This window comes from Mesoplodon bidens (genome assembly GCF_964165515.1).
Source record: "Mesoplodon bidens genome assembly, chromosome: 18".
Taxonomy (NCBI): Eukaryota; Metazoa; Chordata; class Mammalia; order Artiodactyla; family Ziphiidae; genus Mesoplodon; species Mesoplodon bidens.
The window spans coordinates 58,701,679-58,722,993 of record NC_138175.1 but is presented as its reverse complement, the minus strand read 5'-3'; the positions used below and the strand labels follow the sequence as shown (position 1 = coordinate 58,722,993).

Below are 21,315 nucleotides of genomic sequence, written 5' to 3'. Positions count from 1 at the left end.
TGGCTAGATCTCCTATTACCATTATTATTTATTGAAGTAATCTATATACATTCCTCACTATTTTTTAATGCCACTTTCATAGAGTCCTACATACTCAATTGTGTACATACAGTAAACTTATATTACAATTCTTAAGTGAATCAGTCTTTTTGTCCTTTTTGGTGTTTTTTTAGGTGGTTGATTTATTGCTTTGGCTTTGATGGTATAGACAAGAACATCATTTGTTACTTTTATGTCATCTTTCTGCCTTTAGGCATCATACTAGAAAAGAACTTTCTTAACCCTGAGATTATATTAAGATACTTCTTTTGTGTGTGTGGTTTGTTGGCCTTTTGATGTATGAACTTTCAAAATATTGATCCAAGTGAAATTCTTCCAGGTCAACTTTAGAACCATTGTCAAGTTCCCCAACATTTATATTCTTTGAAATTCCACTAGGTAGTATAGGTTAATTTGGGGGGGTATTTAGAGCTTTCATATGCTAGATCCGTATATCTCCCATGATTATCCTGTGTCTCTCTGGTTATATTGCCTTTTCTATTGCAATATAATGTATAAGTTTGTTCCTATGGGTGCTGTCTTCTTCTGTTAAATCTTTTGTATTTTTACAATGGAGTTCTTCCCATTTTTTCAAATTGGTTATTGTCGGTACATATTTAGGGAGTCCGTTATAAATGGGTTTCTTACTAAATTATTATTATAAGGTCTGTTTCCACTGATTTGCAATATCTGAGTGGATGGTCTTACATAAGAGAGTGATAATTTTATATCTTTCTTTGTTCATGCCCCAGATTTTCTTGTAATTGGCTGAAACTCTGTAGAATGATGTTCATTAGTCACAGTGTTAAGCCTGTTTTGTCTGCTTTTATAAGTGAGTTTGGTCTGCAGTTTGCTAGTGCTCTCTGTGTCTTAGATGTTTTAATTATTCTGGTTTCATAAAATTTGAAAGCTTTCTGCTTCTTGTCTCTGGTTGGTTTGTATGACATGGGAATGGGCCTTTTCTTGAATATGGTATATAAGGCCTCACCCCCAATGCTATCTCAGTCCACAGCCATTTGGAGAGTGAATTCTCTGACACTCTTTACATTTCTTCCATGTTTATGTGTCCATGTATTTCTTTAAAATGTCTGCAGGTCCCTGGCATTTTGACTCTGTTCCTGTGGATAAGAACACTTGTTCTGAAGTTCCAGAAAGGATCCTATTCCCAAACAGGTGATTTATGTACCCAAGGGTGTCCTGTGGCCTCTGAGAGGTGGCACTGCTGTCATCTAGGGGACCGGAGTTCTCTCTGGAATTGGATGCCACAGAGCAGCCTTGGGCTCCCTGCCCACCCCTCTGTCCCGCACAGGCCTGCTGGCTTTTGAGGGCCCTGCTCTTGTCAGGGCAGAGTCCCTTTTAGCCAGTTGCTGGGTAAACTCGAAGGTGTTCTCTTGTCCCAGCTGTCTCACCAGCTCTCCAGAGCCTGGACGCTTGCCCTTTCTTTCCCCTGCCCAGCAGGGTGTTATCTAGTGTCCTGTCTGTCATCGAGGAGGGCAGGGCCGGCAGGGCGGGAGTGGCAGGGTCTCCAGGGTCTCCGAATGGAGGTGCATCTGTGTGGTTGGTGCTGAAGCTCCAGAGGACAATGCAGAGAGAGTGGGAGGGCAGTTTACATGGGGCGGAGCGGAGCCCACCACTGTCTGGAGGGAGTCCCCTGCATTCATGCCCAAATGATGAAGGCTACTTTGAGACTGAATAATTGAAACACCTTTTGTTTTCTCTTTAGACATTAAAAAAAAATTCTTTTTAACTTACTGGTTTTTCCTTTTAAAACAAAAAAGAATTTTTGCTGCATGTGGTTTTGTTCTTCTCTGGAAGTAAAGCCAGAAGTACAAAACTGTCAGGTAAGTTAATTCACCCAAACCTAGATTTCTTTCCTGTATTGCCTACTTTCTTGCTCCAGTTGTGGCTGACCACTAATAACAAGGCTACATAATAGAAACCACATGCAACTAAAATGGTTTAGGTGAAGGGAAACGTATAGCCTTAGTTGGTTACGTTAGACCAAAAGGAAAATGGAAAATCAGCTTTTATACTTGGTCTAAAAAGTTTTCTTAAGAAGGGAGGGGGCAGATACTAAAATAAAGACAAGTAAGGAAATAAATGATACAGAGGATTATCAAAGTAGAAAGCTGGTTCTGTGGAGGCAAGCTAGATATTTGACAAGGTTGATAAAAGCAGGAGGATGTGCAGGGGTGTGAAGAAGCCTGATGGTCGCTGGATCACATTCTCACCATTGATGTGAATAATAGGTGTTTATCACCTGTGTAGGGTTTCTGTGGGTCCACTGGTACTTCATTTAACCTTCCCCCTCTGTGCTAGGCAGCGCTGTAAGAGAGCTCCACATATACCTCCCAGTGCTCCCCATGCCTATTTGTCGGGAATACCGGGAAGGGGCTGGTAGAAAAGTGGGCAGTTGAGGGTAAGTGAAACGCCAGGGTGTTCTTTTGGAAACAGTGCCGCAGAACTTAACCCAGAAACTGCACTGTGCTTCTGCAGGCCTGTAGTAAGAATGCATGCCTGTGTCTAAAACCAATTTTAAAATGGGTTTGCGTACGTTATCTTCAACATGCTCTATCAGTGTTGATACCTGACTTTTCCAGTGATGGAAAAGTTTGTCTCTCATCCCTTTACCAGAGTTAACAGTGGGGGCACAGGCAAGCAAGCTCAAATATTTAAGACCAAATGCAGCAAGTGCTTGGAACACTAGTAGAGGAAGTGAGTCTCGGGAAGGCTCCCAGAGGACGTGGTGTTAGCACGAGCCCAAGGCTGGGCTGTGGGGCAGACGCTCCTCAGAAGGGTGGGCACTGCTGACGCAGGGGTCCTGAGCTTTCCTGCAAACTCAGACGCTGTCTAGCCACTCTGGCCAATAGAACTTTCCCCCACAAGGGAGATGTTCCGTGTTGTGCAGTAGGGTAGCCACTGGCACTTGGAGTGTAGCTGGTGTGACAGAGGAGCTGAACTTTTAATTTCATTGAATTTAACTTAGTAATGGCGCAGGTTCAGAGAAGTGAAGAGCGCTTGCCCTCGCATTACCCAGAGCTGAGCACGTTTAACATGTTTATGTGGTCTTCTACCTTTCACGTGTTGTATGCTGTTTTAACAACCATGTTAGGGGAAGAAATGCTCCGAAATGGCAGGATTGAGCCCCTCACGACCCCCTTTCCGTTTTTGCTAAGAAAAAATACCGACGTTCCATTTTAGTAACGGCCAGCACCTTGGGCATCCCCATGTGCTGTGTGCTGGGTGGTTAGGCCTTTTAGGTGTATTGGCCTGTTTAAGCCTCACAGTTCTAGAAGGGGTGTAGGTCTGTTGTTCCCATCTTGAAGATAAGGGGACAGACTGCAGGACATAGGCTGTGTGGCCCAGGGTCACAGAACCAGTTAGTAGCAGAGCTCACTCCTCACATGGGTGTGTGTGGTGCCTTAACGCCTGCCTGTGCATGTGTGTGTGTGTGTTGGGGTTTGATGGCTCTCTTCTGCCCTTGGCCTGTTCACAAAGCATTGTTGGCACCCTTGTCGGGCAGCCCCACACTGCTGCCTGGTCCTCAACTTCTGGGACACTTGTATGTCTCCTTACGATCCACAGGTCCCTGAGCACTGACTGTCCCAGGCTGCCGCGTCTTTCCTGTTGACTCATGTTGGGTTCCTCCAGTGAAAATTGTCCTTAGAGAGATGCTGCCTCCAAAGTACTTGTCTGCCACCAAACCCAAGAGGTCTTGGGCCCCAAATCTGTGTGAGCTAGACAGTGACTTGTCTCAGGAGCCGGATGCCGCCATAGGAGAAGCCGCCACTGACTCTGAATTCTTTCATCAGAGGTTTCGGAACTTCCTCTACGTGGAATTTGTCGGGCCTCGGAAGACCCTGCTCAAACTCCGAAACCTCTGCCTCGATTGGTTGCAGCCGGAGACTCGCACCAAGGAGGAGATTATCGAGCTCTTGGTCCTCGAGCAGTACCTGACCATCCTTCCAGAAAAGATCAAGCCTTGGGTGCGTGCAAAAAAGCCGGAGAACTGCGAGAAGCTCGTTACTCTGCTGGAAAATTACAAGGAGATGTACGAACCGGAAGGTGAGCGGGAGAGGAAGGCGGAGCTCCCTGGGGTGCCCTGGGCAGCGCCCCTGATGTTCTAGGCTGATCGTCCTCTTCGCAGGGGGTGGGGGACTGCCCTGTCATGGGACGTATGTGGCCTCCCGGCCTTTCTGCCCACAACGTGCCAGTTGCATCTCCCTCCCCAGCTGTGACAGCCTAATGAGAGCCGGTGCCCCGTGTCCCCGGGGAGCAGAATCCCTCCTGGTTAGGATGCGAGAGGGAAGGAGACCGTGGGCCTCTGATAGGAAGGGAGCCTGCACACACCGCGCCCTGGCCCAGGCTCCCCTCTGTGGAACCGGGGCGGGGGCAGGGGACACCCGAGCAGGTTGTACTTGGCACTGCCATCGGGAGGGTCACAGCCTTGTTCCTGCCCAGCAGGGGCGGAAGGGAGGGGCGAGAGGGTCTGACCACTGCAGCAAGGGGTGGGGGCCACCCGGGGGGGCTACTTAGAGGGGACCGGCGAGCACGGATGAGACTTTAAGTCATGTGTGGTGCCCTCTCAGACGACAACAGCAGTGACGCCCGCAGCGAAGGCAACATGAGCCGGAAGGCAGCAGAGTCCCCGCCGCCACACTCCGCCTGCTGCAGTGAGTAGCCCGGTCACCGCACCATCCAGGCCGCGCAGGACTTCCCTGGGGCAGGGCTGCTGCTCAGAGGTCTGAGGGGGCAGGAAATCAAGTGAGGATGGAAGGAGTCATTCTTACGTCGAAGCAGACGTGTGTGGAGTGAAATACAAGTGTTTCTCTTAATGATGAGAGAAAATGTTTAAAGCTATGTGAAATTTGCAGTAAGCTGTTTCAGGTTGTGTCCACAGCCTCCCAGGAGGGGCAGAGTTCATCACCCCTTTGCCTCCAAAGCTGTTTTATTTGTTAAAGGTTCTTCGGTGAACTTTTTGAAAGAGCGTTGCTTTTGGGGCAGGTGGGTGTTTCATTTCTTTGGGGTAAAGTTACGTGCACATTAAGACTGACCGGGGTAAGCCAGGCGGTGGAGGGTCTGAAGTCCGTTCTCGACCAGGAGAGTCTGAAGGGGGAACCAGCTCCTCAGCTCAGCGTTGGCCCTGACTGAGACCAGGCCCACCTAGGCGAGGCCCCCAGAAACAGTGGTCCGGGGCCCGGGTGTCGGGTTGCACTTGGGACCCCGGTTCGGGATCCGTCTCCTAGCATCCCTTCCAGGGGGCATGTGCACGTGAAGTGAGCACACTCGTGTCAGGGCACGTGGTCAGCTCCTGAAATGTCTGCTTCCTCAGGTGACCGGGACTGGGACCAGGACTGGGACCGAGACTGGGAGCGAGCCCACGAGCGGGAGCACCGGAGGGGCAGAAGCAGGGACCTGGAGTCCCGGGCCCACTGGCCGTACGCCCGGAGCCCCAGGAGCAGTAGGTCCTCCTCCGACCGCTCCCCGGTGCGCGCGCCAGGTTGACTGTGCCTTGTTCCTTCATGACACCTGTTGTCTTCCAGGGTTTCATCAGCGGGATCTTTCCCTTCCTCTGATGGAGAAAGTGGCTTTTGCAAAGGAAAGAGAGCACAAGCGTTGGGACTCTCTGATGGATTACGAGACGAGATCGCAGGTATGCTTAGGTCTCCACTCATTCTGGGAAGGCTGTCTTCATTTCATGGCAGAGATGCCTTTCTTTCCCAAGAGGCTGAGTTATCTGCCCGCTAGAATCCTACCTGGGTTGGGGAGAGCCCCAGCGACTCCCCAGGAGCCTGTCCTGTCCCCAGGGGTGACTGGTGGCTGGGGAACTGCTGCCTCTTTTCTGGTTCATCCACGGGGTCAGAGGAGCGCTTTTCCGCTCAGCGTTTGTGTCATGTGGTGAGTCGGCCGCAGCAGCTTTTCCTCCTGGGCCAGGGAAGCCCATCGACCCTGCAGGTGTTTTCTGGTCCTCAGTAGGGAGCCAGGAAAGTTGCACATCCACAGAGCAGACTTGGGGGGAGAGCAGAAGGCCCCGGGGCCGGGAAGAGCTGGGTCTGGAGCCTGGCTCTGCCACCTGCTAGCTGTGCAGCCTCAGACCATGGATGAAGCCGAGCCTCGGTTTACTCATCTGTGAAGTGGGCGGGCTGTTGTGAGGAATGGGTGAGAGTCACACTTAGATACAAAGGGCGCAGTGCGATGCCTGGCACGAGGGAGGTGCTGTGGGCATCGCTGGCTGTGGATGCAGGGAAGACGGGCCTTGAGAGAGAGGGTCACGCGTGACATGGCAGCGTGGAGGAGGGTGCGGGGCCTGCGGCCCAGGGCGCACGGTGGTGACCAGGCGGGGCCCGTCCTGGGAGCCTCCTGTCTTGTAACAGGAGGGTGTTCAGCAAGCATGTGGGGAGTCTCTGTAGAGAGAGATGGTGTGCCTGACGCTGGCTGTCCAGCTCGCTCTTAAGGAAGAGCCAGGGTAGCGGATGTCACAGGGACAGGAGCAGCTGGCCAGGTGCCCCCTGGGGCAGGTGATCCCAGGTGTTCAGGAGAGCCCGGCGCAAGCCCCGAAGTGGCACCAGATGAAAGCCAGAGTGGGTGGAATGCAAGGGAAGAGGTGCAGTCTCTCCCCAGTGCCCCGAGATGCGGTAACGGTGCTCCTTGTGGCGGGGTTTGAAAGGTGGGGTCAGGTAACACAGGGCTCTGAATTCTACCCCGAAAACTCTTGTCATTTGTCCTGTGTCCTGGAGACAAGCCAGAACGCGCAGGTGTGTGAGAAGGAGGGGGATGGCATCCCGTTACTGAAAGCAGAGCTTCTAAGGCAGCAGTACCGACGGGGGAGGGGATGTGGAAGGGAGGGAGGGGATGCGGAGGGTGGGCAGGGTCGGAGGTGACCCCGGTGCTCCAGATGTGCATTATGACCTTGTCCCAGGGAGAGGCCCCTATGTGTGGGACACACTTAGTTTGTCACTAATTTTGGTTTCTTATTTGGAGAAACCAAATTGACCAAATTTATGAATCCAGATGAAAACATTAAATCGTAGAAACTTTGAAAAAGAAACCTCTTTAGTGTGCATTTGCCCCCACGAAGTGATGAACGTCAGTGGTTTCCAGTTAACTGCTCTGTGAGCCTGGGACCAAGCGTTCACTCATCTTCAGGGAAAACAGGAACTGCGGGTGTCCTTATTTGGAGGTGTTAAAGTACTCTTATGAAATGAAGGTGATAGCAGATTGGCAGTGGGATTGTGTCTTATTTTGCTTTTCAAATGCCCGTCCTCGCTACTGGAAAGCGTTGGTCCCCTGTGTGTGGTCCAGAGGTCTGGGAGCCACTGGTTCCTCCTACCTTGGTGTCATAGAAATAACAAACAAAGTTCTCATCTTCCTTCAGCATGCATTGTTCATGTGTGTAGGTCATGTGAGGATGCAGCAGTGTGGGTGCTGTTCTCCGGACAGCATCTGGCACAGGGAACGTGGCGGCGGCTTGTGCCACCTTAGATCCGTGGTTGATCACAGATACAAAGAGGACAACTGCTTAGGGCTGCCCACTTGAATAGGTCAACTTAATTTAAGTCAAAGGAGCATTTTTCTTTCCTAGCAACAACGTAGTCCAAAATTTAACATACATTACATTTATGTTACTCAGATTAGGCAAACAGAGAGAAATAGATGAAAAATGCCCCTTCCCTTTTGCCATTGCCCTTTGGGGTCTGTTAGCACCAGGGATGGCGCCCTTCTGGCACCCTCAGCCCTCCGGGTTCTTGACCTCATCTGCTCTCTGGCAGCCCGCAAGTTAGGAGTTCTGGTTCCCTCCCTCTCCTACCACAAATACATCTGTGCTCCCAGCGGGCTTCTCCTGCATTGCAATAATCCAGGGCTGAGGCCTTAGGATGGAGGCACTATCGCCCCTGAGCATAGCGGGGTGCTCGCTCTGGGGAGCCGCCCTCTGACAGGAGGAGACGGGCTCCCACCAGAAGGGGTGCAGTCTAGCTTTCTGGCCGGTGGTGGTACCAGCCGATTTTGCAGAGAGTGCTTCCTGATCTTTTGTAGTGTGTTGTCCTAAAAATCCGAAGGCCTGGCCTAGTAAGAGTTTTCACTTTTGAAGTTCTGCTTAGTTTTGGTGGTGGCTTTTTGCTTTTTAATCACTGCACATTGGCAGTTGTATTACAAATGAGGCTTTCCTCTTAAACCCCAGTGCCTGTGCCTGTTTATTTTTTTCAGTAGGCGATGCACCTGATTTTGTCTTTTTTTTTTTTTTGCATTTGCACATGGCTGTAGTATCTATGCCACTTCCCAGAAATGTAGCAAATTTAATATCAAAATATCTTTACATAATAGTTCAGTAGTGACAACAATTTACATTTCCTTTACACAGTTTTCCTCCATGCTTGAACAACAGATCACATTGCAGGACATCCACTCCCACATGCTGCAGGGCAGGCCGATGCCCTCCTCTCCGTTTCACAGATGAAGGACCTGAGGTTTGGAAAGACGTCTGCTCCCAGGGTTGCTCGGTCATAAACGGTGCATAAGCTCCTTTGACCCTGGAGTCTTCTCTGACCCCACAGCCTGTGGGCTTCCACGGCTCCACCTCGCTCCTTGAGTCTGTCTCCAGGTTCCCTGGGACCACGACTCCCCGAAATTAGTGACGTTCTAGTGCGGCAGTGAGAAGAGGTCCTGTGAGGTCCTGTGCAGGAGGCTGTCCCGTGTGATGTGGGGACTCCTAAGATGCTTTGCAGGGGAATGTGCGTCAAAGCAGAAAAGGCAGCTGGGAGAGGAAGGTGCTCTGTGCTTAGGTCACACCCGGGTTCTTTGGAACTTGTCCATACCCAGAAGGGCCCACGGAGTAGCCACAGTATACAGCGGAGGCGGACAGAGGACACAGCGGGCCTAGGGATGGAAGCCGGTCATTCTGCTGACCAGGTGTCTGGAAACGCTGTGTGCAGTTGACACTGAGCCTGTTGAAGCTTCCCCCCCCCCACCCCCCACCCCTGTCCGGGCTGGAGTCCCACCACCACTTAACCACCCCACCCACGGCCTCTGCGGTCTTTGCTCACCATCCCAGCCCACCCTGAGCTGTCCCCCCGCTAAAGCCGCTTAGCACTGACTCTCTGCACCCCACTTTATTGTTTACTGTTCTCTGATTGTTTCTCTCCAAACAAATGATAAACTGCATGAGGGCAAGGAATATATGTCCTCCATCTTTGGGAGCTTCCTCAGAGTGTAGCACCAAGGTAGGTGCCAAGTAGGTCCCTGGTAGAACCTGACTTGGATCATTCGGAACCCCAAGTGGTGTGAGCACTTGCTGCACACCATGTGCACGTGTGTGTGTGGCTCCCATGCCGCCGGTGTTGTCCTGTCCTTGTCGTCCACGGGAGTGGACTCCACTGAGGAGAGGTGTGCATTTGCTGTTGCAGGATGCGGTGTCATACCAGGATGTGGTGGCCCTCACCGAGGACCGGAAGCCCCAGAACCCAGTTCAGGACAACATGGAGAACTACCGGAAGCTGCTCTCACTGGGTGAGTGCTGCACTCCCGGCCTGGCCCCTCAGGCTGCTGCAGGGAGTCAGGGTCCGCAGTGTGTGTGGACTCGAGAGGTCAGAGGCCCTCAAGTGGCTCCCAGCAGAGGCATAAACGATGAGGCTGTGTTTTACGAATCCTCTGGCTTTGGGGGAAGAGTGTATAGTGTGGGGTCAGGGAGCCCAGGAGACAACTCTTGCCCCCAAGAGTGCTGACCCTGGAAACTTAAATACTCATTTCGGATGGGGTCCCAAGTTCCAGTTTGGATTCCCCTGGAAGACATCTGGCTCAGGTCCTAGTAGGCGGTTGGCTCTGCAGGAGTGTTGTGAGGGCAGTGGAGCCTTGAGGTGCTCCCGTGTTTGGAGACCAGGTGGGGAAAACAGGCACGAGTAGGAGGAGAGCCAGGAAGCCCAGTGAACGGAAGTCAGGACAGAGGAGGTGGTTACGAGAAGGGGAAGACTGAAGAGCACGCACTAAATTGCGAAGGCACTCGGAGGTGGTTGTGCAAACTTCTAGGTGGAGTCAGGAGAATTAACTGGAATTCAGACCAGCAGAGGCTAAGGAACGAGTAATAAGGAAATGAGACTGCAAACAGAAGACACGGTAGGGCCTGCATAGGGGCCCCTTCACACTTGGTGGCTGAGAGAAAGACAGACATCATTTATGGTGATGAGTCTTGGTCCCCAACTCGAGTGTGAGATGTTGTGTTCTTCCTGTGGACAGGGGTTCAGCTTGCCGAAGACGACGGCCACTCGCACATGACCCAGGGCCACTCGTCACGGTCAAAGAGAAGTGCCTACCCGAGCACCAGTCGAGGTGAGCGCGCGAGGCCCTGCGGAGTGGCACTTGCACCAGTGAGATGGGAGCCGTCCGTACACACTGATACATGATGATACACAATTGATGCACAAAAATACAAGCATTTTACAGTTTATCTTCACACCACCATCACGGAGGTCCCAGTGTTACTTTGCACAAGTACAGGGACGAGGGAGCACTTACATTTGGGATTTCTTTTCAGGTCTGAAAACTATGCCTGAAACCAAAAAGTCAGCCCATCGGCGGGGGATCTGTGAAGATGAATCTTCCCACGGGGTGATAATGGAAAAGTTCATCAAGGACGTTGCGCGCAGCTCCAGATCGGGAAGAAGGGAACCTAGCGACCGGCCGCAGAGGTTCCCCAGGAGGCCAGACGGTGACTGGAAGGAAGCTCCATTCAGCAAGAGGGAGTCGGTGATTCAGGAGAGGGGCCATGAAGGCAGTGCCTTTGGGGGAGGAGGCTTTAATGTGAACTCAAACCTTGTTTCCAGAAAGAGAGTTCTTGAGAGAAAAAGGCGCTATCATTTTGACACAGACGGGAAGGGCTCTGTGCACGGTCGGAGAGGTGGTGCAAGGAAGCGGCCCTTTGAGCGCAGCGAGGTGAGGAAGGCCGGGAGCGGGAGCAGCCTTAGTGTGCCGCCCATCCCCCAGTTGCAGCCCTTCGACTTCGGGGCGACGCCCTATGTGTGTGATGAGTGCGGGAGGTCCTTCAGTGTGATTTCGGGGTTTGTGGAGCATCAGATCACGCACACCAGGGAGAATCTGTACGAGTACGGCGAGTCCTTTCTTCATAGTGTGGCCGTCAGTGAGGTTCAGAAAAGGCAGGCTGGAGGGAAACGCTTTGAATGTAAGGAGTGTGGGGAACCCTTCAATAAGAGCGCCGCCCTGGCCGAGCATCGGAAAATTCACGCTAGAGGTTGCCTTGCGGGGCGTAAGGGCGAGGAGCACGAGGAGCCCTTCCTGCCCAGCCCAACCTTCAGCGAGCTCCAGAAGATATACGGGAAGGACAAGTTCTATGAGTGCAGGGTGTGCAAGGAAACCTTCCTTCATAGTTCTGCCCTGATCGAGCACCAGAAGACCCATGGCCGAGATGACAAAGGTAATGAGCGTGGGGAAGCCTTCAAACCCAGCCCAGTGCTTAACGAGCTTCAGAAGATGTATGGGAAAGAGAAAATGTACGAGTGCAAGGTGTGCGGGGAGACCTTTCATCACAGCGCATCCCTGAAAGAGCACCACAAGATCCACACCCGAGGAAACCCATTTGAAAACAAGGGCAAAGTGTGTGAGGAAACCTTCATTCCTGGCCAGTCCCTTAAAAGACGCCAGAAAACCTACCCAACAGAGAAGGCCTACGACTTCAAAGATGGTGGGGATGCCTTTAGGCAAAACTCAGACCTCATCGAGCATCAGAAAATTCATTCTCGGAAGAACCTCTTTGAAGGCCGGGGGTACGAGAAGTCTGTCATTCACAGTGTGTCTTTCCCCGAATCTCAGAAGAGTCACACTATAACAAGGCCACCTGAGGACGAGGAAGACGAGAAGGCATTCACTGTCAGCTCCAATCCTGATGACAGCCGGGAAGCCCTGTCCTATGAGAGGAACCCCTATGAGAGGTCCTTCATTCACAGCTCAGCCTTCTCTGGGGCTCAGAAAGGTCACAGCAAACCGAGAGTGATAGCAGAGGCGACCGTTCAGAGCTCGGGTGCCACCGAACATCAGAAAGTCCATGCTGGGGAGAGTACCTCTGAAAGAAAGGGGTATGAGAGGTCCGTCATCCACAGCCTAGCCGCTTTCAAGGCCCCCCGTGGTTGTGGTGGAAATGAGCTCCTTGGCTGTGACGAGCAGCGGGAGTCCTCCGCTTACCTCTCAGACCCTTGTGGCCAGCCGCAGAAGACCCCTGCCCGAGAGAGCCCCTATGCAGGGGGTAAGAACAACATCTTCAAGGGCTCTGTTGTCCACGGCATGTCCCACACCGGACCTCAGGACAGTCTCGCTGGGGAGGGCCCCAGTGGATGGAAGAAGGATGGTGAACCATCTGTTCGCAAGTCAGATGTGCGCGAGCATCAGAAGGCTCGTGCTAAGAAGAAGAACATTGAGCGTAGGATTTACGAGACCTCTGTAATCCACTCCCTGCATTTTGGTGAACCTCAAACGTTTCGCCCGAGAGAGAAGTTGTACGAATGTCCAGAGTGTGGAGAGTCCTTTGTTCATAGCTCCAACCTCACTGAGCATCAGAAGATTCATGATAGAAAGAAGCCCTCTGGAAGTGAAAACTACATACGATCTGTCATTCGCAGCTTAGCCTCCACGGATCCTCAGACCAGTTATGCGGGCCAGACAGCACAGATGAGTTATGCTGAAGAGCCAGCTCAGACCAGTTACGTGGACCAGTCAGTGCAGACAGCTTATGCAGGACCACCAGCTCAGACCAGTTACGCTGAACCACCAGCTCAGACCAGCTACCCTGAACCACCAGCTCAGACCAGCTATGCTGAACCACCAGCTCAGACCAGCTACGCTGAACCACCAGCTCAGACCAGCTACCCTGAACCACCAGCTCAGACCAGCTATGCTGAACCACCAGCTCAGACCAGTTACGCTGAACCACCAGCTCAGACCAGCTACCCTGAACCACCAGCTCAGACCAGTTACGCTGAACAGCCAGCTCAGACCAGTTACGCTGAACAGCCAGCTCAGACCAGTTACGCTGAACAGCCAGCTCAGACCAGTTACGCTGAACAGCCAGTCCACAATGAATGTAAGGAGTGTGGGGAGTGTTTTGCCACTGTTGAAGACCTTGGCATCCATCAGAAAATCTATTCCCGAGAGAAATTCCATGGCAGGGAGCTGTTTGGAGACGCTGTGATTCAGGGTGTGGGCCTTGATGGGCCTCGACAGGAAGAGCCTCGGCAGGAAGGGCTGGACGAGTCGGATGAGCCTGAAGACACCATCTATGGGTGTAAGGACTGCGGGCTGGGCTTCGTGGATCGCACAGACCTCAAGGACCATCAGAAGGTTCACGGCAGAGAGTACCTCATCGACAGCCGCGAGTACGCGCATTCTGTGATGCACATGCATTCTGTCAGTGAGTATCAGAAAGATTACATTGGAGAGCAGCTTTATGAGTGCCCGGCATGTGGGGAATCTTTCGTTCATAGCTCATTCCTTTTCGAGCATCAGAAAATCCATGAGCAAGACCAGTTTTACGACCACAGGAGGTATGATGAGCCCTTTATGCAGCCCTTGGTCATTAGCCCACAGCGGCCTCGGGCCCCACAGAAGAGTCCTCCTGCGGGGACGTCCCTGCAATGCCAAGTGTGCGGACGAGACTTCATCCACGGCTCTGTCCTTAACGAACACATGAGAGTCCACGCTGGAGACAGCCTGCTGGAGCGGAGCCAGGGAAGCACAGATGCGGTCAGCCCAGGTTCGGCCCCCACAGACCTTCAGAGAGACCAGGCCAAGGACAAGCACTATGAGTGTAAGACCTGTGGAGAATCCTTCCCCAGCCAAGCAGACCTTCGGGAGCACATGAGAATTCACGAGAAGGATGAGCCCTATGACTATGGGGCCACCTTCGTCCACACCTCCTTCCTTACCGAGCCCCCCAAGAGAGATTCACCCTTCTATGAGTGCAAGGACTGTGGAAAGTCCTTCATCCACAACACAGTCCTCACAAAGCATCAGAAGCTGCACCTCGAGGAAGAGGAAGCAGCAGCAGCCGCCGCCCAGGAAGTTGAAGCCAACGTCCTCGTTCCACGGGAAGTTCTGCGGATCCAGGGATCAAATGTGGAGGCCGCAGAGCCGGAGGTGGAGGCTGCCGAGCCGGAGGTGGAGGCTGCCGAGCCCAACGTGGAGGCCGCCGAGCCCAATGGAGAGGCCGAGGGGCCAGAGGGGGAGGCCGCCGAGCCCAACGGGGAGGCCGAGCAGCCCAACGGGGAGGCCGAACAGCCCAACGGGGATGCTGATGAACCGGATGGGGCAGGGGTTGAAGACCCAGAGGAAAGAGCCGAAGAGCCAGAGGGAGACGCGGATGAGCCGGACGGTGCAGGGATCGAGGACCCAGAAGAAGAAGTTGACGACCAGGAGATCCAAGTGGAAGAGCCCTACTACGATTGCAGGGAGTGTGGAGAGACCTTCACCTCCAACTCGGCCTACAGTGAGCACCTGAAAACCCATGCCAGGGTGATAATATTCGAGCCTGGAAGCGTCTACGGGGAAAGCTCCCACTACACCGAGCACGCCAGCACCAGCAGCAGTGACAGCGGCAGGGCTGATGACAAGTACTTCAAGTGTGACGTCTGTGGGCAGGTCTTCACCGACCGCCTGTCACTGGCCAGGCACCAGAACACCCACACTGGCTGAGGACTTGGGTGTCAAGGTTGGAAAACCTTCACTAGGACTGGACCCTTACTAAACTACAGAGAATTGGAACCAACCCATGATGAGGTCGGAAGGAGGCTTCCCTTGGCGTATACACACCTGACTTTGAACATCAGACAACTCAGCCTGGAAAGAAACTGAAGGTGGAGACTCCTCCGGACCTAGCTCTTCCCCATCAAACCTCCGCGTATGCATGTGGGAAAGCCATAGCACACAGCATACCTTCCACCCGAGCATTTGCATTGACGGAAAACTAGAGGGGTTTTCAAGGCCACAGAAATCGCCCACATCTGTAAATGACACTCCTGGAACCTATATATAATGAATGTTTCCTGAGATGTATATAAAATAGCAAATCATAGCAAACAGTACTCATATTTGGACTTAATATGGTATCCAGTTACAGTTCACTTGCAGAGGTACCTTCCTTACCTGGTACTCTTTGATTTTTTTTTTTTTCTTTTTCTTTTTGGAGGAGGAAGAGAGCAACAAATTAGAATATATTTGTAAGCATCTTAGATCCTTAGAAAGATTTATTGTGCGTTATTTGAATCCCATCCATATTTTTTTGAGTAATGAACTGTTGTTCCTTACTCTTAAATATTCCTGTAGAGGTGTAGGCATGAAAGATAAAATGTCTTTTCCGCTTTGCTGTTTGAAAGGGGAAGTACTTGGAGCTTCCTTTTCAGCCATTTCGTCTACACCAACACTTTGGAACCTAATGCTGTGTAAGCCTTTACGATACGTGGATTGGCCTTTTGTAACCCCAAATTGATTGGTTGCCACCTTGTACTTTGCAGTGGTTCTCATGCAAAAAATAGTTACAAGTTTTGTTATTTGTTTTTAAACCAACTTGATGTCTGTTGGATAGCGAATTCACAAAAGCTGAAGCTTCTCCCTGTGCATCTTGCGTCTTTGCCTTTCAAGAGTGGTTGCAGCCATCCCTAGATCGCGCGCGGGCCTGCCGAGGTTGAGAACCGCGGGGGCTCTCACGTAAGTTAGGACGGGGCTGCTGCCTTGTCACTCCCTTTGCGCGCTCCCTGCCTTAAGCGACAAGTAGCAACGGGGCTTCGTCCGTGTGTGCCGCTACAACTCAGTTTTTGCACCCTGGGCGCCCAGGGGCGAGTATCCTTAGAGCTTTCTAGCGTGAAACTTAATTCTCGTCTTTACCTGTCTGACCCTCGACCCCATGTCTAACTTGCATTTAAAAAAAAAAAAAGCTTTCTTTACAGTCGACTCAAGCTTACCGTGGACTCAGGTTCCCCAGCAGCCTTAATTTGTTCCCTTGCCATCTGTTCCTTCCTCTTAACGAGTGCCCCCCTAAGTAAGCAGTTGTCACCTATCCTTCAGAGTGTCATGTCTGTCTAGTCGCCTCGGTTTCCCGTGTGATCACAAGTCGACCTCACAGCTCGAGGTTTCCTGTGTCCTGTTCTGTGGACCACCTGTGCTCCCTTTGCTTCCCCACCCCTCGCATAATGACTATTAAGAAATTTTTTTGGCTTTGAGTTGGCTGGAAAAAAAAAATTAAAAATTAAAAAAAAATTTTTTAAAGAGGATCTGGTAGATGAAGGGAGCAGAAGATAAGAGCTAGATTATTGGGGTGAACAAAGTTCAAGTACCTGCCGGGGAGATGTGTCTAGATCCCCTTCTCCTAGGTCTGCACGGTTAGGGCTCAGGGAGAGCATATCGCAGCTGGAAGGAATGCCAAAGTCGAAGGAGGTTGGTAGGGTGAGAGCAGGAAGCAGAAAAGAGTAAGCCAAAGAACGGAGTCCTGATAACGTCACCAGACCTAGGAGGGTGAGGAAGCAGGTGGAAGCAACATGAGGAGCAGGGAAGGGAAGGCCAGGATGGGAAGAATGAATGAGCAGGATATCCTGGGCCTCTGAGAAGAAGGGGCCGTCTTGATGGCATGGTGTGGGCGAGGGCCAGCTGCGTATGAAGACCCGAGGTTGGACACCTGGGAGAGCTGAGGGACAGTGAGGCACGGCCTCAGAGGAGGACCCCTGAGGTGGGGGCCAGTGTCAGCATCGGTGGGGTGAACCTGCGTTCCTCACTGTTGCCAGTCTTAACTGGTAGAACCCTTCAGAAAGCGACTTGCCAGATGTCAGGGTGTCCATCCCAGCCTTTGCTTAGTGGAACATTAGGAACAACTTACGCCAAAACTGGGAGGACAATTAAGGGAACTTGTCGGTGGACTCCTAATGCAGCTGTTTAAAAATGATAATCATGGAGAGTTATGTAGCAACATGGAAATATATTTACAGAATACTAAGTGGAAAAAACAGGACACAGAATTATATTTATACTACAGTTATAACTGTTCTAAAATGTATGCTTATAGTCAAAAGCTGTCGTGGTGGTGGTGTTGTAGGCTTATAGTCGAGCATTATTTTCTTAAATTCCTTGAATGTTCTTCATCGTAGTGTTACTAAAAAGTTTATAATCACGTTTCCATTGTGAACATAATTTGAACTCATTATCAGGCACTTGGAAAATACAGAAAAGTGGAGGAAAAAAAAATCCATATACCCCCCCATCCAAAGATGGATATACTCCTCACTATATTGTTTATCCTTGTTTCTGTGCACAGGTTTATGATCATAACTGTGTCAAAATGTGTACTCAGAATAACTGTTACCTTTGTGGAATTATGGTTAAACACTTTCATCTTAATGTTTTCAGATGTTCCTTATAGTAGTGTCCTGATAACAAAGTTTATTATGTTTGTTTCCATTACAAGCATAATACGTACCCAGAGGAATAATTGGAAAACACAAAATAAATTAGAAAAGTCGCCCATATCCCCAACACCCAACAACTACTGTTCACATCTTGATCTATTTTCTCCATCTCATGTCAGTGCACAAGCTTGTGATTATGACAGTGTTGAGTACGTGTGCCTAAAGTCTAACATGAAAAAATATGGAAAATAATTAAAAGAGTGTTGTTGTTGTGGGATTATGGTTAAACATTTTGTCTCAAATTCCTTGAATGATCTTTGGTGTTTTGGTACTAAATCTTACGTATGTATTTTTCCATTACAAATATAGTCCATACTCATGGCAGACTTCGGGGAGATTCAGCAAAGCAAAAGAACAGACATTCACCCATATTCCCGACACCCAACAACCATTGCTGTTGACACCTTGACCTGTGCACAGTCTGACGACTGCGGTGTTTGTGATGAGTCTGCAGAGGGTCGAAGGTGGGAAGAGACACGGAGAGCAGTGAGGACATGGTGTGTGGTCACGGTGGGGTCACAGTGAAGGATTTCGTCTCGGTGTCCTGGGACAGGCTTTCGCACAGTGTTTTGGGAGCCTACCTTTATTACACGTATTTCCATTATAAACACGGTATGTATTCATTACAGAGACTTGGAAGTTACAGAAGTGTAGAAGAGAAACTCACCCATATTATCATCATCCAAAGACTGTGGTTAACATCTTCATATATTTTCTTCATCTTGTTTCTGTGCACAGGTTTTTGGTTTGTTAATATGGTTGTGGTCGTTCTATCTATCTGTAATAGTGTCAACAATAAAAATAAAGTTAAAAATAAGATACTTCTCAGTCTCTTCTTTTGTCCATTTTAAGTGTTCGGGGTGGTTAAAAATCCAAAAACTTAGCCTCTCCTTAGGCCTTTAGGGTTAGTTTACAAATCTTATTCCAGTTTTAATTATTGCATATTTCAAGAGTTACTTCTAAGGGATCTTTTAGTACACACGATCCCACAGTTTTAACTGCATGAATAAAATTAAAACATATTCCAATAGTGGTTTTTTTTTGCAGAATGCAGGCCTCTCACTGTTGTGGCCTCTCCCATTGCGGGAGCACAGGCTCCGGACGCGCGGGCTCAGCAGCCATGGCTCACGGGTCCAGCCGCTCCACAGCATGTGGGATCCTCCCGGACCGGGGCACGAACTCGCGTCCCCTGCATCGGCAGGCGGACTCTGAACCGCTGTGCCACCAGGGAAGCCCTCCAATAGTGTTTTCAACTCGATAATAACCGCAACAAGTATGTTTCAGTTACTTGAGTCTGCATTTAAAATTTTAATCTCATTTAAATATAATATTCTCTGAAAAACAAGAATGATCCCATAACATAGAAAACATGTTGCTGTTACGGAGTCTCTTTAAAGTGTCCGTCCCTCACTCTTCCGTGAGGTTAGCTGGTTACCCCTACCCACCAGTCAGCTGTTGGTGCCTGACTGACTCCACGGTGGTCACAGTGTCGGTGATCCTTCTACGATGAGCACCAGCGTCGGTCAGGGTGCGAGGGTCAATTCTCTTTTAAGACTATGAAAGGAAGTCTAGGAAGGGAAGGAAGTGAGGGTCGTTGGGGTTGCTTGACGGGCACTTTGGGAATTCTTTCCTCTACCTGCACCTCACTTGCAGGGGTAACTATGCCCCTGCCATGTTTATACCCTGAGGTTTGACCCTTCCCTGGCCTCAGCTGATTGGTGCCCATGGGTTCCCCGTGTCCAGTCAGACTCTGGACTGAGGGCCACCTGGGTGGTCACACAGGCTGGGGCTGGGTGTGTTGGTGAACAAGGCCACGCGCCAGAGGGAAACTTGGTTCCTGGTGCTTCACCCACCCCAGTGCCTTGGGGATCCTGGCTGAACTGCCTACCTGTGGGTTCCCTAAGAACTCCTGCCTCATTACAATAATCGTCCTTGCACTTGAGCTGGCTTTGTTATTGGTGTAGTGTTTTGCTGTTTTCAGCAGCCCCAAATCATTTCCCCTTTCTGGGAACCACCGAGTCTTGTGGGAATGCCACAGTGCCCTTGCCCCTTCCCTGTCCAAAGGCTGAGCCCTGTGCCAATCAGGCTCCCTGAGCAGAAGGGCACACAGAAGTCATCCCAGTGGCAGCAGTGACCATACATGAGTTCCTGCTACAGAGATAGCCAAGAGCTGTTCTGGTAACTGTCCTTCCTGAGGCCTGATTGTTTAGTTCTTCCTTTGATTCTCTGAGTACCCATTATCCTTCCAGGCTACTCCTTACTTGCTTTCCTTGGCCATAGTTATTTGTAACCCCAGAGAGTCCTAACTGATACAGAGAATGGGTTGGAGATAATAAACCCTGAGGGAAATTGGGATACTTGGAAACATTCAGTATTGGGCCTTGGAATGGGAAACTCAAAAGACCAAGGCATGTGGCAGTAAAATATTTAAGTACTGCCCATGGTCGGTCATCTGGAGTCATCTCCTTCCTGGGGTGAAGGGCTTGATAGCAGCTGTCACAAACAAATCCAAAGACTATGAAGGATGTCGTCAGGGGGCTTCCCTGGTGGCGCAGTGGTTGGGAGTCTGCCTGCCAATGCAGGGGACACAGGTTCGTGCCCCGGTCTGGGGAGATCCCACGTGCCACGGAGCGGCTTGGCCCATGAGCCATGGCCGCTGGGCCTGCGTGTCTGGAGCCTGTGCTCCGCGGGGCGGGGGGCCGCAGCGGTGAGAGGCCCGCGTACCACAAAAAAGGGGGAAAAAAAAAAGATGTCGTCAGGGAGCTCAGTTCTGTGCTCTGTGGTGACCTAGAGAGGTGGGATTGGGGGTGGGGGTGGGGTGGGAGGCTCAAGACAGAGGGGATATATGTATACATACAGCTGATTAACTTTGTTCTACAGCAGAAACTAACAATACTGTAAAGCAATTTTACTCCAATTGAAAAAAGACTATGAAGAGTGTCGAGATCAGAGGTACCGGTGGGTTTCTACCTTTAACCTGCATGACTCTGACTTTGGTCAGTTAAACCCATAGCCTTGCCCTATTCCCAATGTGAAAAACTTGGGCAGCCCTAGGGAAACACGATCCTGGCAATCAGAATGGTGGGTCTAGGAGACTAGGAAACACTGAGACCACCCCGAAGCTCCAAACCCTTGAAAACACTCCTCATTCACCACTTCCATCCCACACAGAGGAAGTCGTGGGGGCTGCCCGTGGGAGGGGCAGCCGTTGAAATGCTCTCTGATGTTCTTGGCAATGGGGAAAACCTGAGTATTGAAAAGGGGGCCGCTTCTCAGAGGAAGCATGGCTGGTGTAATCAGATCCTGGGGGGATGGGAGTCCTGACACAGATTCATGGATGTGATGCCCCCGCAAAGGATTTATATAACAAAATAAGCCAAAGTCTAGGTCCAAAAGAGGCTGACTAGGGCCACCATACTCAGAAGGAGAAAGAGAGAGAGAGAGAGAGAGAGAGAAAGCCTATTTAAAGAAATAATGGCTGAAAATTTCCCAATTCTGGGGAAACAAATGAACATCCAGATTCATGGAGTCAAAGAATCCCAGATAGGTTGATTTTTAAAAGTTCTACCTGAAGACACAAAATAATCAAATTCTCAAAAGTCAAAGACAGAATTTTGAAAGCAGCAAGACTGACCACAAACAAGATAGCCCTGGTAAGACTGTCAGCAGCTTTCTTTGCAGAAACTTTGCAGGCCAGGAGATAATGGGATGATACATTCAAAAGTGCTGAAAGAGGAAAACTGCCAACCAAGAATACTATACCTGGCAAAGTTGTCCTTCAGAAATGAAGGAAGATAAAGGCTTTCCCAGACAAACAAGAGCTGAGAGT

At 50.7% G+C, this 21,315-nt stretch overlaps 1 protein-coding gene across 16 annotated transcripts in view; it reads left to right on the top strand.

The window, feature by feature from the left end:
- The window catches only part of PEG3 (paternally expressed 3), a 31,708-nt gene extending 13,429 nt beyond the window's left edge, over window positions 1-18,279 (top strand). For 11 of the 16 annotated variants that reach the window (XM_081217313.1, XM_081217314.1, XM_081217323.1 and 8 more), the window contains 9 exons: window positions 1,134-1,212; window positions 1,818-1,880; window positions 3,625-4,104; window positions 4,629-4,712; window positions 5,372-5,500; window positions 5,583-5,692; window positions 9,441-9,543; window positions 10,267-10,359; window positions 10,565-18,279. In XM_081217313.1, the coding sequence (XP_081073439.1) occupies window positions 3,711-4,104; window positions 4,629-4,712; window positions 5,372-5,500; window positions 5,583-5,692; window positions 9,441-9,543; window positions 10,267-10,359; window positions 10,565-14,727 (5,076 nt within the window). In that variant the 5' untranslated portion in view covers window positions 1,134-1,212; window positions 1,818-1,880; window positions 3,625-3,710 and the 3' untranslated portion in view covers window positions 14,728-18,279. Of the gene's footprint in view, window positions 1-1,133; window positions 1,213-1,762; window positions 1,881-3,624; window positions 4,105-4,628; window positions 4,713-5,371; window positions 5,501-5,582; window positions 5,693-9,440; window positions 9,544-10,266; window positions 10,360-10,564 lie in introns of all 16 variants that reach the window. The other 5 variants (XR_014013817.1, XM_081217311.1, XM_081217317.1 and 2 more) reach the window with 5 other exon arrangements.
- The last annotated feature ends 3,036 nt before the right edge of the window (window positions 18,280-21,315 follow it).